Here is an 18,062-nt window from a genome sequence, read left to right as displayed (position 1 = left end):
CGTGCGTATATGTATGTATGGCATTACAATCTGCTTGCTTTAACCTATACGGTTGGAGACTATAATTAACTGCTTGATGAGAATTATAGTAGACTATAGGTCATTAATTATAGTAGACTATAGGTCATTAATTGGTAATCAATATACTCTTTAGATGATGAGGTAATGTATTGAACACCCAGTATCATATTATAGACTATAGACCGAAGTCTGATGTCAATATCGCTAGAGGGCGCTAAACAGAATCCAGTTGTAATGAAGTGTACTGGGATACAGATCGCTGCAATGTGAAAGCATTGAATACAGTTGAATGAAGTGTACTAGGATATGGATCGATGCAATGTGGAAGCATTGAATACAGTTGAATGAAGTGTACTAGGATATGGATCACTGCAATGTGAAAGCATTGAATACAGTTGAATGAAGTGTACTAGGATATGGATCACTGCAATGTGAAAGCATTGAATACAGTAGAATGAAGTGTACTAGGATATGGATCACTGCAATGTGAAAGCACTGAATACAGTTGTAATGAAGTGTACTGGGATAAGGATCGATGCAATGTGAACGCATTGAATACAGTTGAATGAAGTGTACTAGGATATGGATCGATGCAATGTGAAAGCATTGAATCCAGTTGTAATGAAGTGTACTGGGATACGGATCGATGCAATGTGAAAGCATTGAATACAGTTGAATGAAGTGTACTAGGTGTACTGACCAGTACAACCACAGTCTGATAATGTTGTACTGACCGGTACAACCACAGTCTGATAATGTTGTACTGACCGGTACAACCACAGTCTGATAATGTTGTACTGACCAGTACAACCACAGTCTGATACTGTTGTACTGACCAGTACAACCACAGTCTGATACTGTTGGCCACTAAGCAGCTCCACTGGAGCAGTTGGGGGTTCAGTGCCTTGCTCAAGGGCACTTCAGCGGTGTTGGGTGAGTTATGACCAATCACTTCCCCACCCAGATTTTCCCTGCCCGTCCGGGTAATCGAACCGGCAACCTTTCGGCAATAAGGGCGATCCTCTAACCCTTAGGCTGAGCTCACACCTTTAATGCAATGCTCTGTGCTCGTTGGATCAATGCTGTGTTGTGTCATGGCCGCCCAATGCATTTCCAATGGAGGTCACATGGTTTGACACAACATTGTGTTGTATGAGGGGGAGGGGCGCAGTCGAATGCGCCCCAATGGCCGCCCCAATGCATTTCCAATGGGAGTCACATGGTTTGACACAACATTGTGTTGTGTGAGGGGGAGGGGCACAGTCGAAACACAGCTGAAAGCCATACAACAGACCATGTGACCTCCATTGGAAATGCATTGGGGGCGGCCATGACACTCACAACAAAAATCACTGCATTAACCGTGTGAGTTCAGCCTTAGGCCACCGCTGCCCCACAAAATGAATGAATGAATGAATGAATGAATGAGAGCTGACTGTCCAGGACAACACCAAGGTTCCTGGCTGTTGGGACAGACGTTACCAGGGCGTTGTCTACGGAGATAGTTAGCTCCCGCATAGGGCAGGACTTAGCTGGGAAGAAGAGAAGCTCAGACTTGTCTATATAGGTCTAGGAGAATCAGGACTGCAGAGTGGGAAGCAGCCTGGGCAGCATGTAGTGCTCTGTGACTTCCAGCAGGGCAGTTTCCGTGGAGTGGGCCTTCTTGAATCCTGACTGGTTGGGATCCAGCAGGTTGTTCTGTGAGAGATGGAGACAGAGCTGGTTGGAGACAACACGTTCAAGACTTTTAGAAAGAAAGGAAAGGAGTGTAGTTCTTGACATCATGAGGGATCCAGGGTTGGTTTCTTGAGGAGTGGCGTTACTCTGGCTGGGACGCAGCCTGAGGTTACCGAGGTGTTGATGATGGAGGTGGTAAAGGGGAGCAGATTGCTATTATTTGAATTGAAATCCTGATTGTTGTTGTTGTTGAAAGTAACTTAATTTCAAATGCATTTAGTTATAGGTTACTTATGTTATGATCTTGAATGCAAATACATTGGACATGTAAACCTACCCTAATAATAGTTACCAGGTATTTGTATGCTATGTTTGTCCTGTATGTCAGTCCTGTTTGTATTGTTTGATGTTTGATGTCTGGGGACTGCAGATGGAAATTAGCATGTTTTGCTAAATCTGGTATATTTACACTGCATTCTTAATGTAATGTTCATCAATATACACTGTCCCGACTAAATAAACGAATAAAGTAAAAGACAATAACATTTTAATACTCATTCAGCTGCTAAAATAGACTGAAGTACTTAAAGCTGGTCATGTTTGCATGTTTGGAATTGTAACAGCTATACTATAGTTCCACCCTCACTCCAGAGGACCACTATAGTTCCACACTCACTCCAGATGACCACTAGAGTCCAGGGGCCACTAGAGTTCCACACTCACTCCAGAGAGCCACTATAGTTCCACCCTCACTCCAGAGGGCCACTATAGTTCCACACTCACTCCAGAGGACCACTATAGTTCCACACTCACTCCAGAGGACCACTATAGTTCCACACTCACTCCAGAGAGCCTCTATAGTTCCACACTCACTCCAGAGAGCCACTATAGTTCCACACTCACTCCAGAGGACCACTATAGTTCCACCCTCACTCCAGAGGGCCACTATAGTTCCACCCTCACTCCAGAGGACCACTATAGTTCCACACTCACTCCAGAGGGCCACTATAGTTCCACGCTCACTCCAGAGGGCCACTATAGTTCCACGCTCACTCCAGAGGGCCACTATAGTTCCACACTCACTCCAGAGGGCCACTATAGTTCCACCCTCACTCCAGAGGACCACTATAGAGCACCGAAGTCTGACGTCACTTTCAGTAGAGGGCGCCAGTACACAGGTTCATGTATTTAAAAAAATAAAATAAACCGACCACCCCGGCCTTTCTGTCAGGGGAGTGGCTGTGCGTCGTTAATGATGTCCATTCATATTTGATAGAGCCAGTTTCTGGAGAAAATGGAATTAATGTGGCCGCAAAAGCCTTGAAACTACATATGAAGGCAATGTCGCTGCTAATATACGTCATGCCCAGCTGTCAACACATTGCGTTCCTGAGATTCCTCGTTGACGTAAGCTCAACTGGTGGTGACTCGACTCGTACTAACCACGAAACATTAAATATCAATAAAATTAAAATTAAAATAAATAACATTCGGTTTCTGTTGTGCGACGGGCAGATGCAGCCATCCTGCCTACCCGGAAATGTAGTCTCTGGGTTGTTTCACTCGTTTCTAACGCGTATTTTGTTACTCTTTGGGTATATTTGTACAGTTCCACCTTCAGTCGATGCTTCATATCCATATGAGTGAAAAGGCCGGGGTGATCGGTTTATTTTTCAAACACAGTTCTTATATGAGGCGATCTAAAATCCCCCTATGGAGATTACAATGCAAATAAAAAGTACACAAACCTGGGGACTGACGCCCTCTACTGACAGTGACGTCAGGACTTTGGTGCTCTATAGTTCCACACTCACTCCAGGGGCCACTATAGTTCCACACTCACTCCAGAGGGCCACTATAGTTCCACACTCACTCCAGAGGGCCACTATAGTTCCACACTCACTCCAGAGGGCCACTATAGTTCCACACTCACTCCAGAGGGCCACTATAGTTCCACACTCACTCCAGAGGGCCACTAGAGTTCCACCCTCACTTCAGAGGGCCACTAGAGTTCCACCCTCACTTCAGAGGGCCACTATAGTTCCACACTCACTCCAGAGGGCCACTATAGTTCCACACTCACTCCAGAGGGCCACTATAGTTCCACACTCACTCCAGAGGGCCACAATACTGTCGTATCTAAAATAGCACATCTGATTGACGCGTATTTTAACTTTATGAGCTAAATACAAATACATTGGACCTAAAAAAAAGTAATTAAAGCGGCTCATGTTTGCATGTTTAGAATAATGTAAACAGCTGAAATCAATACTATATCAGTATTCCGATAATAACTTGTGACCCGCATTAAGTGAAGGTGGGGGCCACATGCAGCCCGGGGGCCTCATGCAGCCCGGGGGCCACATGTGGCCCCCGGGCTGCCAGTGGCCCATGTATGATCGCGTGTGTGCGTGCGATCTAGTGTTTAAGAGTGTGTGTGTGTGTGTGTGTGTGTGTGTGTGTGTGTGTGTGTGTGTGTGTGTGTGTGTGTGTGTGTGTGTGTGTGTGCTCAGTAGAGCGTGAGAAAACAGTGAGTTGCTGCATCACCGCAAATGCATCTTCTGTCTTTTCTCTCTGAATGTGCATCACACACACACACACACACACACACACACACACACACACACACACACACACAGACACACAGACACACAGACACACACACACACACACACACACACACACACACACACACACACAAGAGGCCGGAGTGAACATTCACAGTTCGCTGCACGTGGACAACAGCCGCGCTGCGCCGCGCTGCGCCGCGCTGCGCCGCGGGCCGTTTCTTTTCACGCTGCGCGACAAAGACTGAAAGGAGGCTCTGGTGCGTCCCGAGATCGGCCCTCAACCGCTTCTGACAGACAGTCCATACGAGGGGTTAATAAGCCTACATACGAGGGGTTAATAGGCCCGCATGCCTCCAGCAAGCCCAACCCAGTAGTCACACTGAGTAGCACCGCACGAAGCCATGGGTGGACATCATCACACTGAGTAGCACCGCACGAAGCCACGGGTGGACATCATCACACTGGGTAGCACCGCACGACGCCACGGGTGGACATCATGTACTTGTATGTCAGACATATACTATTACTAACCCTGACCTGTCTTAACCCATTCTGGGCGGAAACCCCTTTTGGTACTTTAGCTATTGAAAAATAGCAGATCTAGTGCCGCGCTACGAGCTTGTAGATCTGCTATTTTTTTAAATCGTGAAAATGTGGCACATCAATCTTTGAATATATATCTTTTCAAAGCAACGTTTGTAACTCTGGAGAAGCCTTGCTTCTGGAGGGTCCCTGGAACAACATATTTTCAGATGTGGGTCGCCAGCCAATTACAGATATTTTTTGGGGGTCTTTGACATGAAAATGTTTGAGAAACACTGACATAGAAACATGGGTTTTTCAGAAAACTGTCAGGATTTAGACGGTATTTGTAGAATCTTTCCCAGATCAAAATGGGTTAACCGGCCATGTATGTCAGACTCCATCGTATCATTCATTAGAAGGACAATATCAGCCACCAGAAGCAGAGACGTGTGTTTTCAACCAGTCTAACGTTCATTAGAAGGACAATATCAGCCACCAGAAGCAGAGACGTGTGTTTTCAACCAGTCTAACGTTCATTAGAAGGACAATATCAGCCACCAGAAGCAGAGACGTGTGTTTTCAACCAGTCTAACGTTCATTAGAAGGACAATATCAGCCACCAGAAGCAGAGACGTGTGTTTTCAACCAGTCTAACATTCATTAGAAGGACAATATCAGCCACCAGAAGCAGAGACGTGTGTTTTCAACCAGTCTAACATTCATTAGAAGGACAATATCAGCCACCAGAAGCAGAGACGTGTGTTTTCAACCAGTCTAACATTCATTAGAAGGACAATATCAGCCACCAGAAGCAGAGACGTGTGTTTTCAACCAGTCTAACATTCATTAGAAGGACAATATCAGCCACCAGAAGCAGAGACGTGTGTTTTCAACCAGTCTAACATTCATTAGAAGGACAATATCAGTCACCAGAAGCAGAGACGTGTGTTTTCAACCAGTCTAACATTCATTAGAAGGACAATATCAGCCACCAGAAGCAGAGACGTGTGTTTTCAACCAGTCTAACGTTCATTAGAAGGACAATATCAGCCACCAGAAGCAGAGACGTGTGTTTTCAACCAGTCTAACATTCATTAGAAGGACAATATCAGCCACCAGAAGCAGAGACGTGTGTTTTCAACCAGTCTAACGTTCATTAGAAGGACAATATCAGCCACCAGAAGCAGAGACGTGTGTTTTCAACCAGTCTAACATTCATTAGAAGGACAATATCAGCCACCAGAAGCAGAGACGTGTGTTTTCAACCAGTCTAACATTCATTAGAAGGACAATATCAGCCACCAGAAGCAGAGACGTGTGTTTTCAACCAGTCTAACGTTCATTAGAAGGACAATATCAGCCACCAGAAGCAGAGACGTGTGTTTTCAACCAGTCTAACGTTCATTAGAAGGACAATATCAGCCACCAGAAGCAGAGACGTGTGTTTTCAACCAGTCTAACATTCATTAGAAGGACAATATAAGTCCCCAGAAGCAGAGACGTGTGTTTTCAACCAGTCTAACATTCATTAGAAGGACAATATCAGTCTCCAGAAGCAGAGACGTGTGTTTTCAACCAGTCTAACATTCATTAGAAGGACAATATCAGCCACCAGAAGCAGAGACGTGTGTTTTCAACCAGTCTAACATTCATTAGAAGGACAATATCAGCCACCAGAAGCAGAGACGTGTGTTTTCAACCAGTCTAACATTCATTAGAAGGACAATATCAGTCACCAGAAGCAGAGACGTGTGTTTTCAACCAGTCTAACGTTCATTAGAAGGACAATATCAGTCACCAGAAGCAGAGACGTGTGTTTTCAACCAGTCTAACGTTCATTAGAAGGACAATATCAGCCACCAGAAGCAGAGACGTGTGTTTTCAACCAGTCTAACATTCATTAGAAGGACAATATCAGTCACCAGAAGCAGAGACGTGTGTTTTCAACCAGTCTAACATTCATTAGAAGGACAATATCAGTCACCAGAAGCAGAGACGTGTGTTTTCAACAAGTCTAACATTCATTAGAAGGACAATATGTGACCAGATTTGACTGAGAGACTGCCATCGCGCAAATTCCAGCTTTTCACCAGAGAAGAAAATCTTTTTTTCTTTTTTTTTCAAAATGAGTTTATAGCACAGGCAGACTCTTCACATACTAGAGCATGTTTGAAATAAGTTTCAGAGCTGAAATCGACATCTAAATATGAAATAAATGCTTAAACATGTAAGTAGGTGTAATGTTAGAGACCACAGAAGTGAACCTTTCAAGCCTGTTTTCTCAACTCGCAGTTTTCTGCAAGTCATCACTCTATAAGCCATATCTCCAAAACTGGTGGGCCAAACTGAACAACCAATATGTCAATTTGAAGCTATGATTCCCTGCTTTCATATGACATGAACAAATGAAAATTCAAAAAAATCCAATGGCAGTCCCTCAGTCAAATTTAGTCACATATCAGTCACCAGAAGCAGAGACGTGTGTTTTCAACCAGTCTAACGTTCATTAGAAGGACAATATCAGTCACCAGAAGCAGAGACGTGTGTTTTCAACCAGTCTAACATTCATTAGAAGGACAATATCAGCCACCAGAAGCAGAGACGTGTGTTTTCAACCAGTCTAACATTCATTAGAAGGACAATATCAGTCACCAGAAGCAGAGACGTGTGTTTTCAACCAGTCTAACATTCATTAGAAGGACAATATCAGCCACCAGAAGCAGAGACGTGTGTTTTCAACCAGTCTAACGTTCATTAGAAGGACAATATCAGTCACCAGAAGCAGAGACGTGTGTTTTCAACCAGTCTAACATTCATTAGAAGGACAATATCAGCCACCAGAAGCAGAGACGTGTGTTTTCAACCAGTCTAACATTCATTAGAAGGACAATATCAGTCACCAGAAGCAGAGACGTGTGTTTTCAACCAGTCTAACATTCATTAGAAGGACAATATCAGTCACCTGAAGCAGAGACGTGTGTTTTCAACCAGTCTAACATTCATTAGAAGGACAATATCAGCCACCAGAAGCAGAGACGTGTGTTTTCAACCAGTCTAACATTCATTAGAAGGACAATATCAGTCACCAGAAGCAGAGACGTGTGTTTTCAACCAGTCTAACGTTCATTAGAAGGACAATATCAGTCACCAGAAGCAGAGACGTGTGTTTTCAACCAGTCTAACGTTCATTAGAAGGACAATATCAGTCTCCAGAAGCAGAGACGTGTGTTCCACTTCCTTCCTGGACTACATGTTGTCTCAGTAAGACAGCCGGCCCCCTCTCCACAAGGAGGGGAAGTGCAGCAAAGCATTCTGGTCATTGTAGTAATCCAGCAATCCAGTCAAACCCTATAGTCAAACACACAAACACACTACATAGCTGGCTATAGAGTGCACATTTCAAATTGTTCTACTGTTGTCTACTACAAATACTATTAAAGGGAATGTGACATTTAAAAAAAGGTTTTTGTAACTTTCTTTCGGTTTTCTGAGCTCATGAATTGCACTAAAGAAAACGTGAACTTTTAACGTTCTGTGGTCTGGGGGTTTAACATTCAGTAGATGTTCTGTGGTCTGGGGGTTTTAACATCCAGTAGATGTTCTGTGGTCTGGGGGTTTTAACATTCAGTAGATTGATTGATTGATTGAAAAATGTATTAACAGTTTGCAGAATTACAGTACATTTCAAGCACAAACTCAATACAAAGGCTGTTAACTGTGAGTGGACGACCCAATTAAGCATTACACTTGTTTCCAATAGGGTCCACAATGTTCAATTCATATGTTCTGTGGTCTGGGGGTTTTAACATTCAGTAGATGTTCTGTGGTCTGGGGGGTTTAACATTCAGTAGATGTTCTGTGGTCTGGGGGTTTAACATTCAGTAGATGTTCTGTGGTCTGGGGGGTTTAACATTCAGTAGATGTTCTGTGGTCTGGGGGGTTTAACATTCAGTAGATGTTCTGTGGTCTGGGGTTTTAACATTCAGTAGATGTTCTGTGGTCTGGGGGTTTAACATTCAGTAGATGTTCTGTGGTCTGGGGGTTTAACATTCAGTAGATGTTCTGTGGTCTGGGGGTTTAACATTCAGTAGATGTTCTGTGGTCTGGGGGTTTAACATTCAGTAGATGTTCTGTGGTCTGGGGGTTTTAACATTCAGTAGATGTTCTGTGGTCTGGGGGTTTAACATTCAGTAGATGTTCTGTGGTCTGCGGGTTTAACATTCAGTAGATGTTCTGTAGTCTGGGGGGTTTAACATTCAGTAGATGTTCTGTAGTCTGGGGGGTTTAACATTCAGTAGATGTTCTGTGGTCTGGGGGTTTAACATTCAGTAGATGTTCTGTGGTCTGCGGGTTTAACATTCAGTAGATGTTCTGTAGTCTGGGGGGTTTAACATTCAGTAGATGTTCTGTAGTCTGGGGGGTTTAACATTCAGTAGATGTTCTGTAGTCTGGGGGGTTTAACATTCAGTAGATGTTCTGTAGTCTGGGGGGTTTAACATTCAGTAGATGTTCTGTGGTCTGCGGGTTTAACATTCAGTAGATGTTCTGTAGTCTGGGGGGTTTAACATTCAGTAGATGTTCTGTGGTCTGGGGGTTTAACATTCAGTAGATGTTCTGTAGTCTGGGGGTTTTAACATTCAGTAGATGTTCTGTGGTCTGGGGGTTTAACATTCAGTAGATGTGCTGTGGTCTGGGGGTTTAACATTCAGTAGATGTTCTGTAGTCTGGGGGGTTTAACATTCAGTAGATGTTCTGTGGTCTGGGGTTTTAACATTCAGTAGATGTTCTGTGGTCTGGGGGTTTAACATTCAGTAGATGTTCTGTGGTCTGGGGGTTTAACATTCAGTAGATGTTCTGTAGTCTGGGGGGTTTAACATTCAGTAGATGTTCTGTGGTCTGGGGTTTTAACATTCAGTAGATGTTCTGCGGTCTGGGGGGTTTAACATTCAGTAGATGTTCTGTGGTCTGGGGGTTTAACATTCAGTAGATGTTCTGTGGTCTGGGGGGTTTAACATTCAGTAGATGTTCTGAGGTCTGGGGGTTTTAACATTCAGTAGATGTTCTGTGGTCTGGGGGTTTTAACATTCAGTAGATGTTCTGTGGTCTGGGGGGTTTAACATTCAGTAGATGTTCTGAGGTCTGGGGGTTTTAACATTCAGTAGATGTTCTGTGGTCTGGGGGTTTTAACATTCAGTAGATGTTCTGTGGTCTGGGGGGTTTAACATTCAGTAGATGTTCTGTGGTCTGGGGGTTTAACATTCAGTAGATGTTCTGTAGTCTGGGGGGTTTAACATTCAGTAGATGTTCTGTGGTCTGGGGGTTTAACATTCAGTAGATGTTCTGTGGTCTGGGGGTTTAACATTCAGTAGATGTTCTGTGGTCTGGGGGTTTTAACATTCAGTAGATGTTCTGTGGTCTGGGGGTTTAACATTCAGTAGATGTTCTGAGGTCTGGGGGTTTTAACATTCAGTAGATGTTCTGTGGTCTGGGGGGTTTAACATTCAGTAGATGTTCTGTGGTCTGGGGGTTTTAACATTCAGTAGATGTTCTGTGGTCTGGGGGTTTAACATTCAGTAGATGTTCTGTGGTCTGGGGGTTTAACATTCAGTAGATGTTCTGTGGTCTGGGGGTTTAACATTCAGTAGATGTTCTGTGGTCTGGGGGGGTTTAACATTCAGTAGATGTTCTGTGGTCTGGGGGGTTTAACATTCAGTAGATGTTCTCTGGTCTGGGGGTTTAACATTCAGTAGATGTTCTGTAGTCTGGGGGTTTAACATTCAGTAGATGTTCTGTGGTCTGGGGTTTTAACATTCAGTAGATGTTCTGTGGTCTGGGGGTTTTAACATTCAGTAGATGTTCTGTAGTCTGGGGGTTTAACATTCAGTAGATGTTCTGTGGTCTGGGGGTTTAACATTCAGTAGATGTTCTGTGGTCTGGGGGGTTTTCTGGCTCAAACAAGTGCTCTGATTTTCCTGCTGATTGTGATGTCACAGCCTGCAAATCCCATTATATGTCAACGGCACTTGCCAGCAGATGTCACTGTTTTCACTGTTCTGCCTGCTTTCATTGCAGCTCAAAAAGGCTTCCACACCCCAGAGAAAACCCCCAGACCACAGTTTATTGGGGGGTGTAATTGAGGTCATGAAACCTAAAATAAAAAATAATAAAATTAAAATAAATGAAAATTAATGTCATGAAACCTACCCATTCTGGACGGGAACCCCTTCTGGTGTTTTAAGCATTATGTTATACTTTAGCTGTTGAAATATAGCAGATCTACAAGCTTGTAGATCTGCTATTTTTGAAAAATCGTAAAAAATCTTTAAATACATCTTCTATCAGAGCGAACGTTTTTAACTTCTGAGGGGTTCCTGGAATAACATATTTTCAGATGGGGGTCGGTGGCCAATCACATATCATTTTTGGGGGTCCTTGACATGACATATTGAGCACCACTGATACAGAAACATGAGTTATTTCAGAAAACTATCAGCATTTAGAAGACTTTTTTTTTTAAATTTCGACATCAGGCCAAAATGGTCTAACATTGAGTGACTGCAGTTTCTTCCAGCAGGTGAAATGGCCCTTTAAGATGACACGTACGCGCCCGTCGTCCCTTTAAGATGACACGTACGCGCCCGTCGTCCCTTTAAGATGACACGTACAAACCTGCCGGACTTACTGCGATCGACCGTGACCCACGACGACCTCATCTCCTCCGCCGGCCAATCAGCTCCCTTCAAAGAGGCCCCGCCCCGCCGCGGACCATGTGACCCCGCCCCCCCGCCGCAGGAGGATCAACCGACGAGGAAGAACTGCCGCCCGGAGAACATGGAGGGCTCCCCCTACAGGTTAGGAGCAGGGCTGTTTTATGGAGGGCTCCCCCTACAGGTTAGGAGCAGGGTTGTTTTATGGAGGGCTCCCCCTACAGGTTAGGAGCAGGGTTGTTTTATGGAGGGCTCCCCCTACAGGTTAGGAGCAGGGCTGTTTTATGGAGGGCTCCCCCTACAGGTTAGGAGGAGGGTTGTTTTATGGAGGGCTCCCCCTACAGGTTAGGAGGAGGGTTGTTTTATAGAGGGCTCCCCCTACAGGTTAGGAACAGGGTTGTTTTATGGAGGGCTCCCCCTACAGGTTAGGAACAGGGTTGTTTTATGGATGGCTCCCCCTACAGGTTAGGAGGAGGGTTGTTTTATGGAGGGCTCCCCCTACAGGTTAGGAGCAGGGTTGTTTTATGGAGGGCTCCCCCTACAGGTTAGGAGCAGGGCTGTTTTATGGAGGGCTCCCCCTACAGGTTAGGAGGAGGGCTGTTTTATGGATGGCTCCCCCTACAGGTTAGGAGGAGGGTTGTTTTATGGAGGGCTCCCCCTACAGGTTAGGAGCAGGGCTGTTTTATGGATGGCTCCCCCTACAGGTTAGGAGCAGGGTTGTTTTATGGAGGGCTCCCCCTACAGGTTAGGAGGAGGGTTGTTTTATGGAGGGCTCCCCCTACAGGTTAGGAGCAGGGCTGTTTTATGGATGGCTCCCCCTACAGGTTAGGAGCAGGGTTGTTTTATGGAGGGCTCCCCCTACAGGTTAGGAGGAGGGTTGTTTTATGGAGGGCTCCCCCTACAGGTTAGGAGGAGGGTTGTTTTATGGAGGGCTCCCCCTACAGGTTAGGAGGAGGGTTGTTTTATGGAGGGCTCCCCCTACAGGTTAGGAGGAGGGTTGTTTTATGGAGGGCTCCCCCTACAGGTTAGGAGGAGGGTTGTTTTATGGAGGGCTCCCCCTACAGGTTAGGAGGAGGGTTGTTTTATGGAGGGCTCCCCCTACAGGTTAGGAGGAGGGTTGTTTTATGGAGGGCTCCCCCTACAGGTTAGGAGGAGGGTTGTTTTATGGATGGCTCCCCCTACAGGTTAGGAGCAGGGTTGTTTTATGGAGGGCTCCCCCTACAGGTTAGGAGGAGGGTTTTTTATGGAGGGCTCCCCCTACAGGTTAGGAGGAGGGTTGTTTTATGGAGGGCTCCCCCTACAGGTTAGGAGGAGGGTTGTTTTATGGAGGGCTCCCCCTACAGGTTAGGAGCAGGGTTGTTTTATGGAGGGCTCCCCCTACAGGTTAGGAGCAGGGTTGTTTTAGCTCCCCCTACAGGTTAGGAGCAGGGTTGTTTTAGCTCCCCCTACAGGTTAGGAGGAGGGTTGTTTTAGCTCCCCCTCAGGTTAGGAGGAGGGTTGTTTTAGCTCCCCCTACAGGTTAGGAGCAGGGTTGTTTTAGCTCCCCCTACAGGTTAGGAGCAGGGTTGTTTTAGCTCCCCCTACAGGTTAGGAGTAGGGTTGTTTTTGTCGACTGAGACTATGACGAAAAAAAATTCAACTGACGAAAACTAAATGGAAAAAAAACTAAATAAAAACTAAGCTATGGAAATTGGCAATTTCGTCAACAAATAAAAACTAGACTAAAATGTTAGGAAGGGACTAGTGGATAAGACATCCAGTATGAGTCATTTTACACTTGGTTGCATGCTGAAAATAGCCGAGCTACAAGCTCACAAGGCGTCGCGTTGCGACGCCTTGTGAGCTTGTAGATCGGCTATTTTCAGCAAGTGTAAATTCAGTCATTACGACGCCAAAATATTTTTAGTATTCTGTACTAACTGTAATGACCGTGTTCATCGTTATGTCGTCAGTATTCTGTACTAACTGTAATGACCGTATCGTTATGTCGTCAGTATTCTGTACAAACTGTAATGACCGTGTTCATCGTTATGTCGTCAGTATTCTGTACAAACTGTAATGACCGTGTTCATCGTTATGTCGTCAGTATTCTGTACTAACTGTAATGACCGTGTTCATCGTTATGTCATCAGTATTCTGTACAAACTGTAATGACCGTGTTCATCGTTATGTCATCAGTATTCTGTACAAACTGTAATGACCATGTTCGTCCTGTAGGCGGCAGGCCGATGTGCCGTGGAACTCGCCGGGCCGCCAGGCGAGACAACGCTTCTCGGCGCCCGACATCTTCAGCCAGCGACTGATGAGCGCTCAGCCGCTGGCCGCCAGTGACCTGCTGGTGGGTATTGGTACTGCACCTTATGACCTGGTGGTGGGTATGGGTACTGCACCCTTACGACCTGGTGGTGGGTATGGGTACTGCACCTCACCATATAGACCTGGTGGTGGGTATGGGTACTGCACCCTTACGACCTGGTGGTGGGTATGGGTACTGCACCTTATGACCTGGTGGTGGGTATGGGTACTGCACCCTTACGACCTGGTGGTGGGTATGGGTACTGCACCCTTACGACCTGGTGGTGGGTATGGGTACTGCACCTTATGACCTGGTGGTGGGTGTGGGTACTGCACCTTATGACCTGGTGGTGGGTATGGGTACTGCACCTCACCATATAGACCTGGTGGTGGGTATGGGTACTGCACCTCACCATATAGACCTGGTGGTGGGTGTGGGTACTGCACCTCACCATATAGACCTGGTGGTGGGTATGGGTACTGCACCTCACCATATAGACCTGGTGGTGGGTATGGGTACTGCACCTTATGACCTGGTGGTGGGTATGGGTACTGCACCTCACCATATAGACCTGGTGGTGGGTATTGGTACTGCACCTTATGACCTGGTGGTGGGTATGGGTACTGCACCTCACCATATAGACCTGGTGGTGGGTATGGGTACTGCACCTTATGACCTGGTGGTGGGTATGGGTACTGCACCTCACCATATAGACCTGGTGGTGGGTATTGGTACTGCACCTCACCATATAGACCTGGTGGTGGGTATGGGTACTGCACCTTATGACCTGGTGGTGGGTATGGGTACTGCACCTTATGACCTGGTGGTGGGTATGGGTACTGCACCTTACGACCTGGTGGTGGGTATGGGTACTGCACCTCACCATATAGACCTGGTGGTGGGTATTGGTACTGCACCCTTACGACCTGGTGGTGGGTATGGGTACTGCACCTCACCATATAGACCTGGTGGTGGGTATGGGTACTGCACCTTATGACCTGGTGGTGGGTATGGGTACTGCACCTCACCATATAGACCTGGTGGTGGGTATTGGTACTGCACCTCACCATATAGACCTGGTGGTGGGTATGGGTACTGCACCTTATGACCTGGTGGTGGGTATGGGTACTGCACCTTATGACCTGGTGGTGGGTATGGGTACTGCACCTTACGACCTGGTGGTGGGTATGGGTACTGCACCTCACCATATAGACCTGGTGGTGGGTATTGGTACTGCACCCTTACGACCTGGTGGTGGGTATGGGTACTGCACCTCACCATATAGACCTGGTGGTGGGTGTGGGTACTGCACCCTCATCATACATTAGAGCCCAAAGTGGGGTCCGGGGACCCCCAGGGGTCCTTGAGGGAGTTCCAGGGGGTCCCCAGCTAAATGATAGTTTGGAACCAAATGGACTAACCACATGTATGGGTCTGTAACTCTGAGAGTGTACAAATGGAACCATTTGGTTCAGAGCTATAAATTAACATTGATTTTAAAATATAAATTGGGCGTCCCAGAGATAGACATGCCATTAAATGGGGGTCCGTAGACTAATGCATGTCAAACTGGGGGTCCTTGAAATTAAACGGGTTGAGAATCACTGCTAGAGCCATAAAGATCTTCTCTCACGGGGGTCCCTGGCATATCTTTTCTAATGGGGGTCCGCGGGGCTGATTAGTGTCAATGTGGGGGTCCTTGACATGAAAAGGTTTGGGAAACCACTGCATTAGATACTAAAGGTGTAAGGATCCATTTTAACAGCGATACGTACTGACGTTGTCTTGGTTGGATTTGAATTGACAGAATGCTCCATCAAAGGAAGCTAAGTTGTTAATCGAACCCAGCACTAGGCGCTTAGATTGAAAACCCACCTGTTCACAATCGCATTTCCAAGCTCATGTGTTTTTAAAACTTGTTATATGCATTGTTTTATTGTTTTTTTCTATTAAAGTTGTCTTTTCTCTTGTTCCCCCCCTGGCCCCAACACATGTAAAGCGTCTTTGAGTGTTAAGAAAAGCGCTATATAAATCCCAGATATTATTGAGTGGTGTAAACCACTCCTACAACTGGCTTTTGTGTGCAGAAAAAAATGAGCATGGTTGCTATGTTCAAAATAATTTCTGACGTAATTAAATCACACCCGGGTGAACTGGATGACCGTAGCAACCATGGTCATTTTCTCTGCACAGAAAAAGCCAGTTGTGAAATCACATCCGGGTGTGATTTCATTACGTCAGATCAGAGCTGATCAGGCTACATAATACCTTACCTTATTTCATTACGTCAGACCACAGCTGATCATGCTATATAAAACCTTACACCACTCAGTTCACACGGGTGTGATTTTTATTATTATTATTAGATGGCTCCTTAGATATGCACTTTTGTATACAGACTTATAGCATGTTATGTAGACAGAACTAGAATTGCATTGTATGTAGTCATAGCACTTTATAGTATATACTATGCTATATGTATAGTATAGTATAGTATAGTATAGTATAGTATAGTATAGTATAGTATAGTATAGTATAGTATAGTTTCATTATATAGAGATTCCACTGTTAAGTTCTTAGCTTAAACATGTTTCATGAATACTACTTGTTATGTATGCGACATGTTGCCACACTTTATAGTATATACTATACTATATGTATAGTATAGTATAGTATGTATAGTTTATATACTACTTTATGTGACGTGTTGCCATGCATTTGGTTCCTGCTTAATGTAAATCACTCTGGATTAAGAGATTGGGGCGACTGTGGCTCAAGAGGTAGAGCAGGTCATCCAATGATCCATGGGTCGGCGGTTCGAATCCCGGCTCCTCCTGTCTACATGTCGAAGTGTCCTTGGGCAAGACACTGAACCCCAAATTGCTCCCGATGTGCTGGTTGGTACCTTGCATGGCTTCCACCGCAATCGGTGTATGAATGTGTGAATGTAATGCACATCTATGTAAAGCGCCTTGGATAAAGGCGCTATATAAATGCACCATTTACCATTTAAGAGAGTCTCTAAATGCCTAAATTGTAAATTGTAATTGTAGGCGGACAGATAAGTTGTTACTTGAACCCACCACTAGGCGGACATGGCCGAACCGAAGAGGAGGACGCGGTCCAAGAGCGCGCCGCGCGTCCAGACCAGCCTGCTGACCATGGCCTTCGAGGGGTCCTCGCCGGGGCCCGGCAGGCGCAGCAGGGACACCCAAAGGACCGCCACCGCCGCTCCTCTCAGCGGCGCCCCCTGGAGGCCAGACGTGTCCCCGCGGAGGCAGTCGTCCTACCAAGGTTAGAAGAGAGAGGAACATTAAAACCCGTTCTGGGCGGGAACCCCTTTTGGTGTTTTAAGCATTATGTTGTACTTTAGCTGTTGAAAACATCTTTGAATATACATACATGTACATGTACTTTCAGAGCGAAAGTTTTTAACTCATATCTTTGTTTCTGGAAGGTCCCTGATTTTCAGATGGGGGTCGGCGGACAAATACATATAATTTAGGGGGTCCTTGACCCACTGATGAGGTTTTTCAGAAAACTGTCAGGATTTAGAAGACATTTTGTAGAATCTGTCTCGGTCGAAATGGGTTAACACTAACATGACTGCAGTAAGGCCAGGTACCACAAGCTGACTGCAGGTCAGGACTGCAGTAAGGCCAGGTACCACAAGCTGACTTCAGGTCAGGACTGCAGTAAGGCCAGGTACCACAAGCTGACTTCAGGTCATGACTGCAGTAAGGCCAGGTACCACAAGCTGACTTCAGGTCATGACTGCAGTAAGGCCAGGTACCACAAGCTGACTTCAGGTCAGGACTGCAGTAAGGCCAGGTACCACAAGCTGACTTCAGGTCAGGACTGCAGTAAGGCCAGGTACCACAAGCTGACTTCAGGTCAGGACTGTAGTAAGGCCAGGTACCACAAGCGGACTTCAGGTCATGACTGCAGTAAGGCCAGGTACCACCAGCTGACTTCAGGTCAGGACTGCAGTAAGGCCAGGTACCACAAGCTGACTTCAGGTCATGACTGCAGTAAGGCCAGGTACCACAAGCTGACTTCAGGTCATGACTGCAGTAAGGCCAGGTACCACAAGCTGACTTCAGGTCATGACTGCAGTAAGGCCAGGTACCACCAACTGACTTCAGGTCATGACTGCAGTAAGGCCAGGTACCACAAGCTGACTTCAGGTCAGGACTGTAGTAAGGCCAGGTACCACAAACTGACTTCAGGTCATGACTGCAGTAAGGCCAGGTACCACACAGGCGT

The 18,062-nt window shown here is 45.8% G+C and overlaps 1 protein-coding gene across 1 annotated transcript in view; it reads left to right on the top strand.

Moving 5' to 3' along the window:
• Window positions 1-11,447: 11,447 nt before the first annotated feature.
• LOC306940275 (apical junction component 1 homolog) overlaps window positions 11,448-18,062 on the top strand; it is a gene marked incomplete at both ends in the record, with an annotated part of 40,464 nt that continues 33,849 nt past the window's right edge. Inside the window, 5 exons of the mRNA XM_079525297.1 lie at window positions 11,448-11,644; window positions 13,718-13,881; window positions 14,255-14,665; window positions 14,760-14,977; window positions 16,886-17,090. Of these exons, the coding sequence (XP_079381423.1) occupies window positions 11,448-11,644; window positions 13,718-13,881; window positions 14,255-14,665; window positions 14,760-14,977; window positions 16,886-17,090 (1,195 nt within the window). The remainder of the gene's footprint in view (window positions 11,645-13,717; window positions 13,882-14,254; window positions 14,666-14,759; window positions 14,978-16,885; window positions 17,091-18,062) is intronic.

Source organism: Electrona antarctica, assembly GCF_951216825.1.
Source record: "Electrona antarctica genome assembly, chromosome: 16".
Classification (NCBI taxonomy): domain Eukaryota; kingdom Metazoa; phylum Chordata; class Actinopteri; order Myctophiformes; family Myctophidae; genus Electrona; species Electrona antarctica.
The sequence above is the reverse complement of the archived record's forward strand: the minus strand, read 5'-3'. Positions and strand labels throughout refer to the sequence as shown.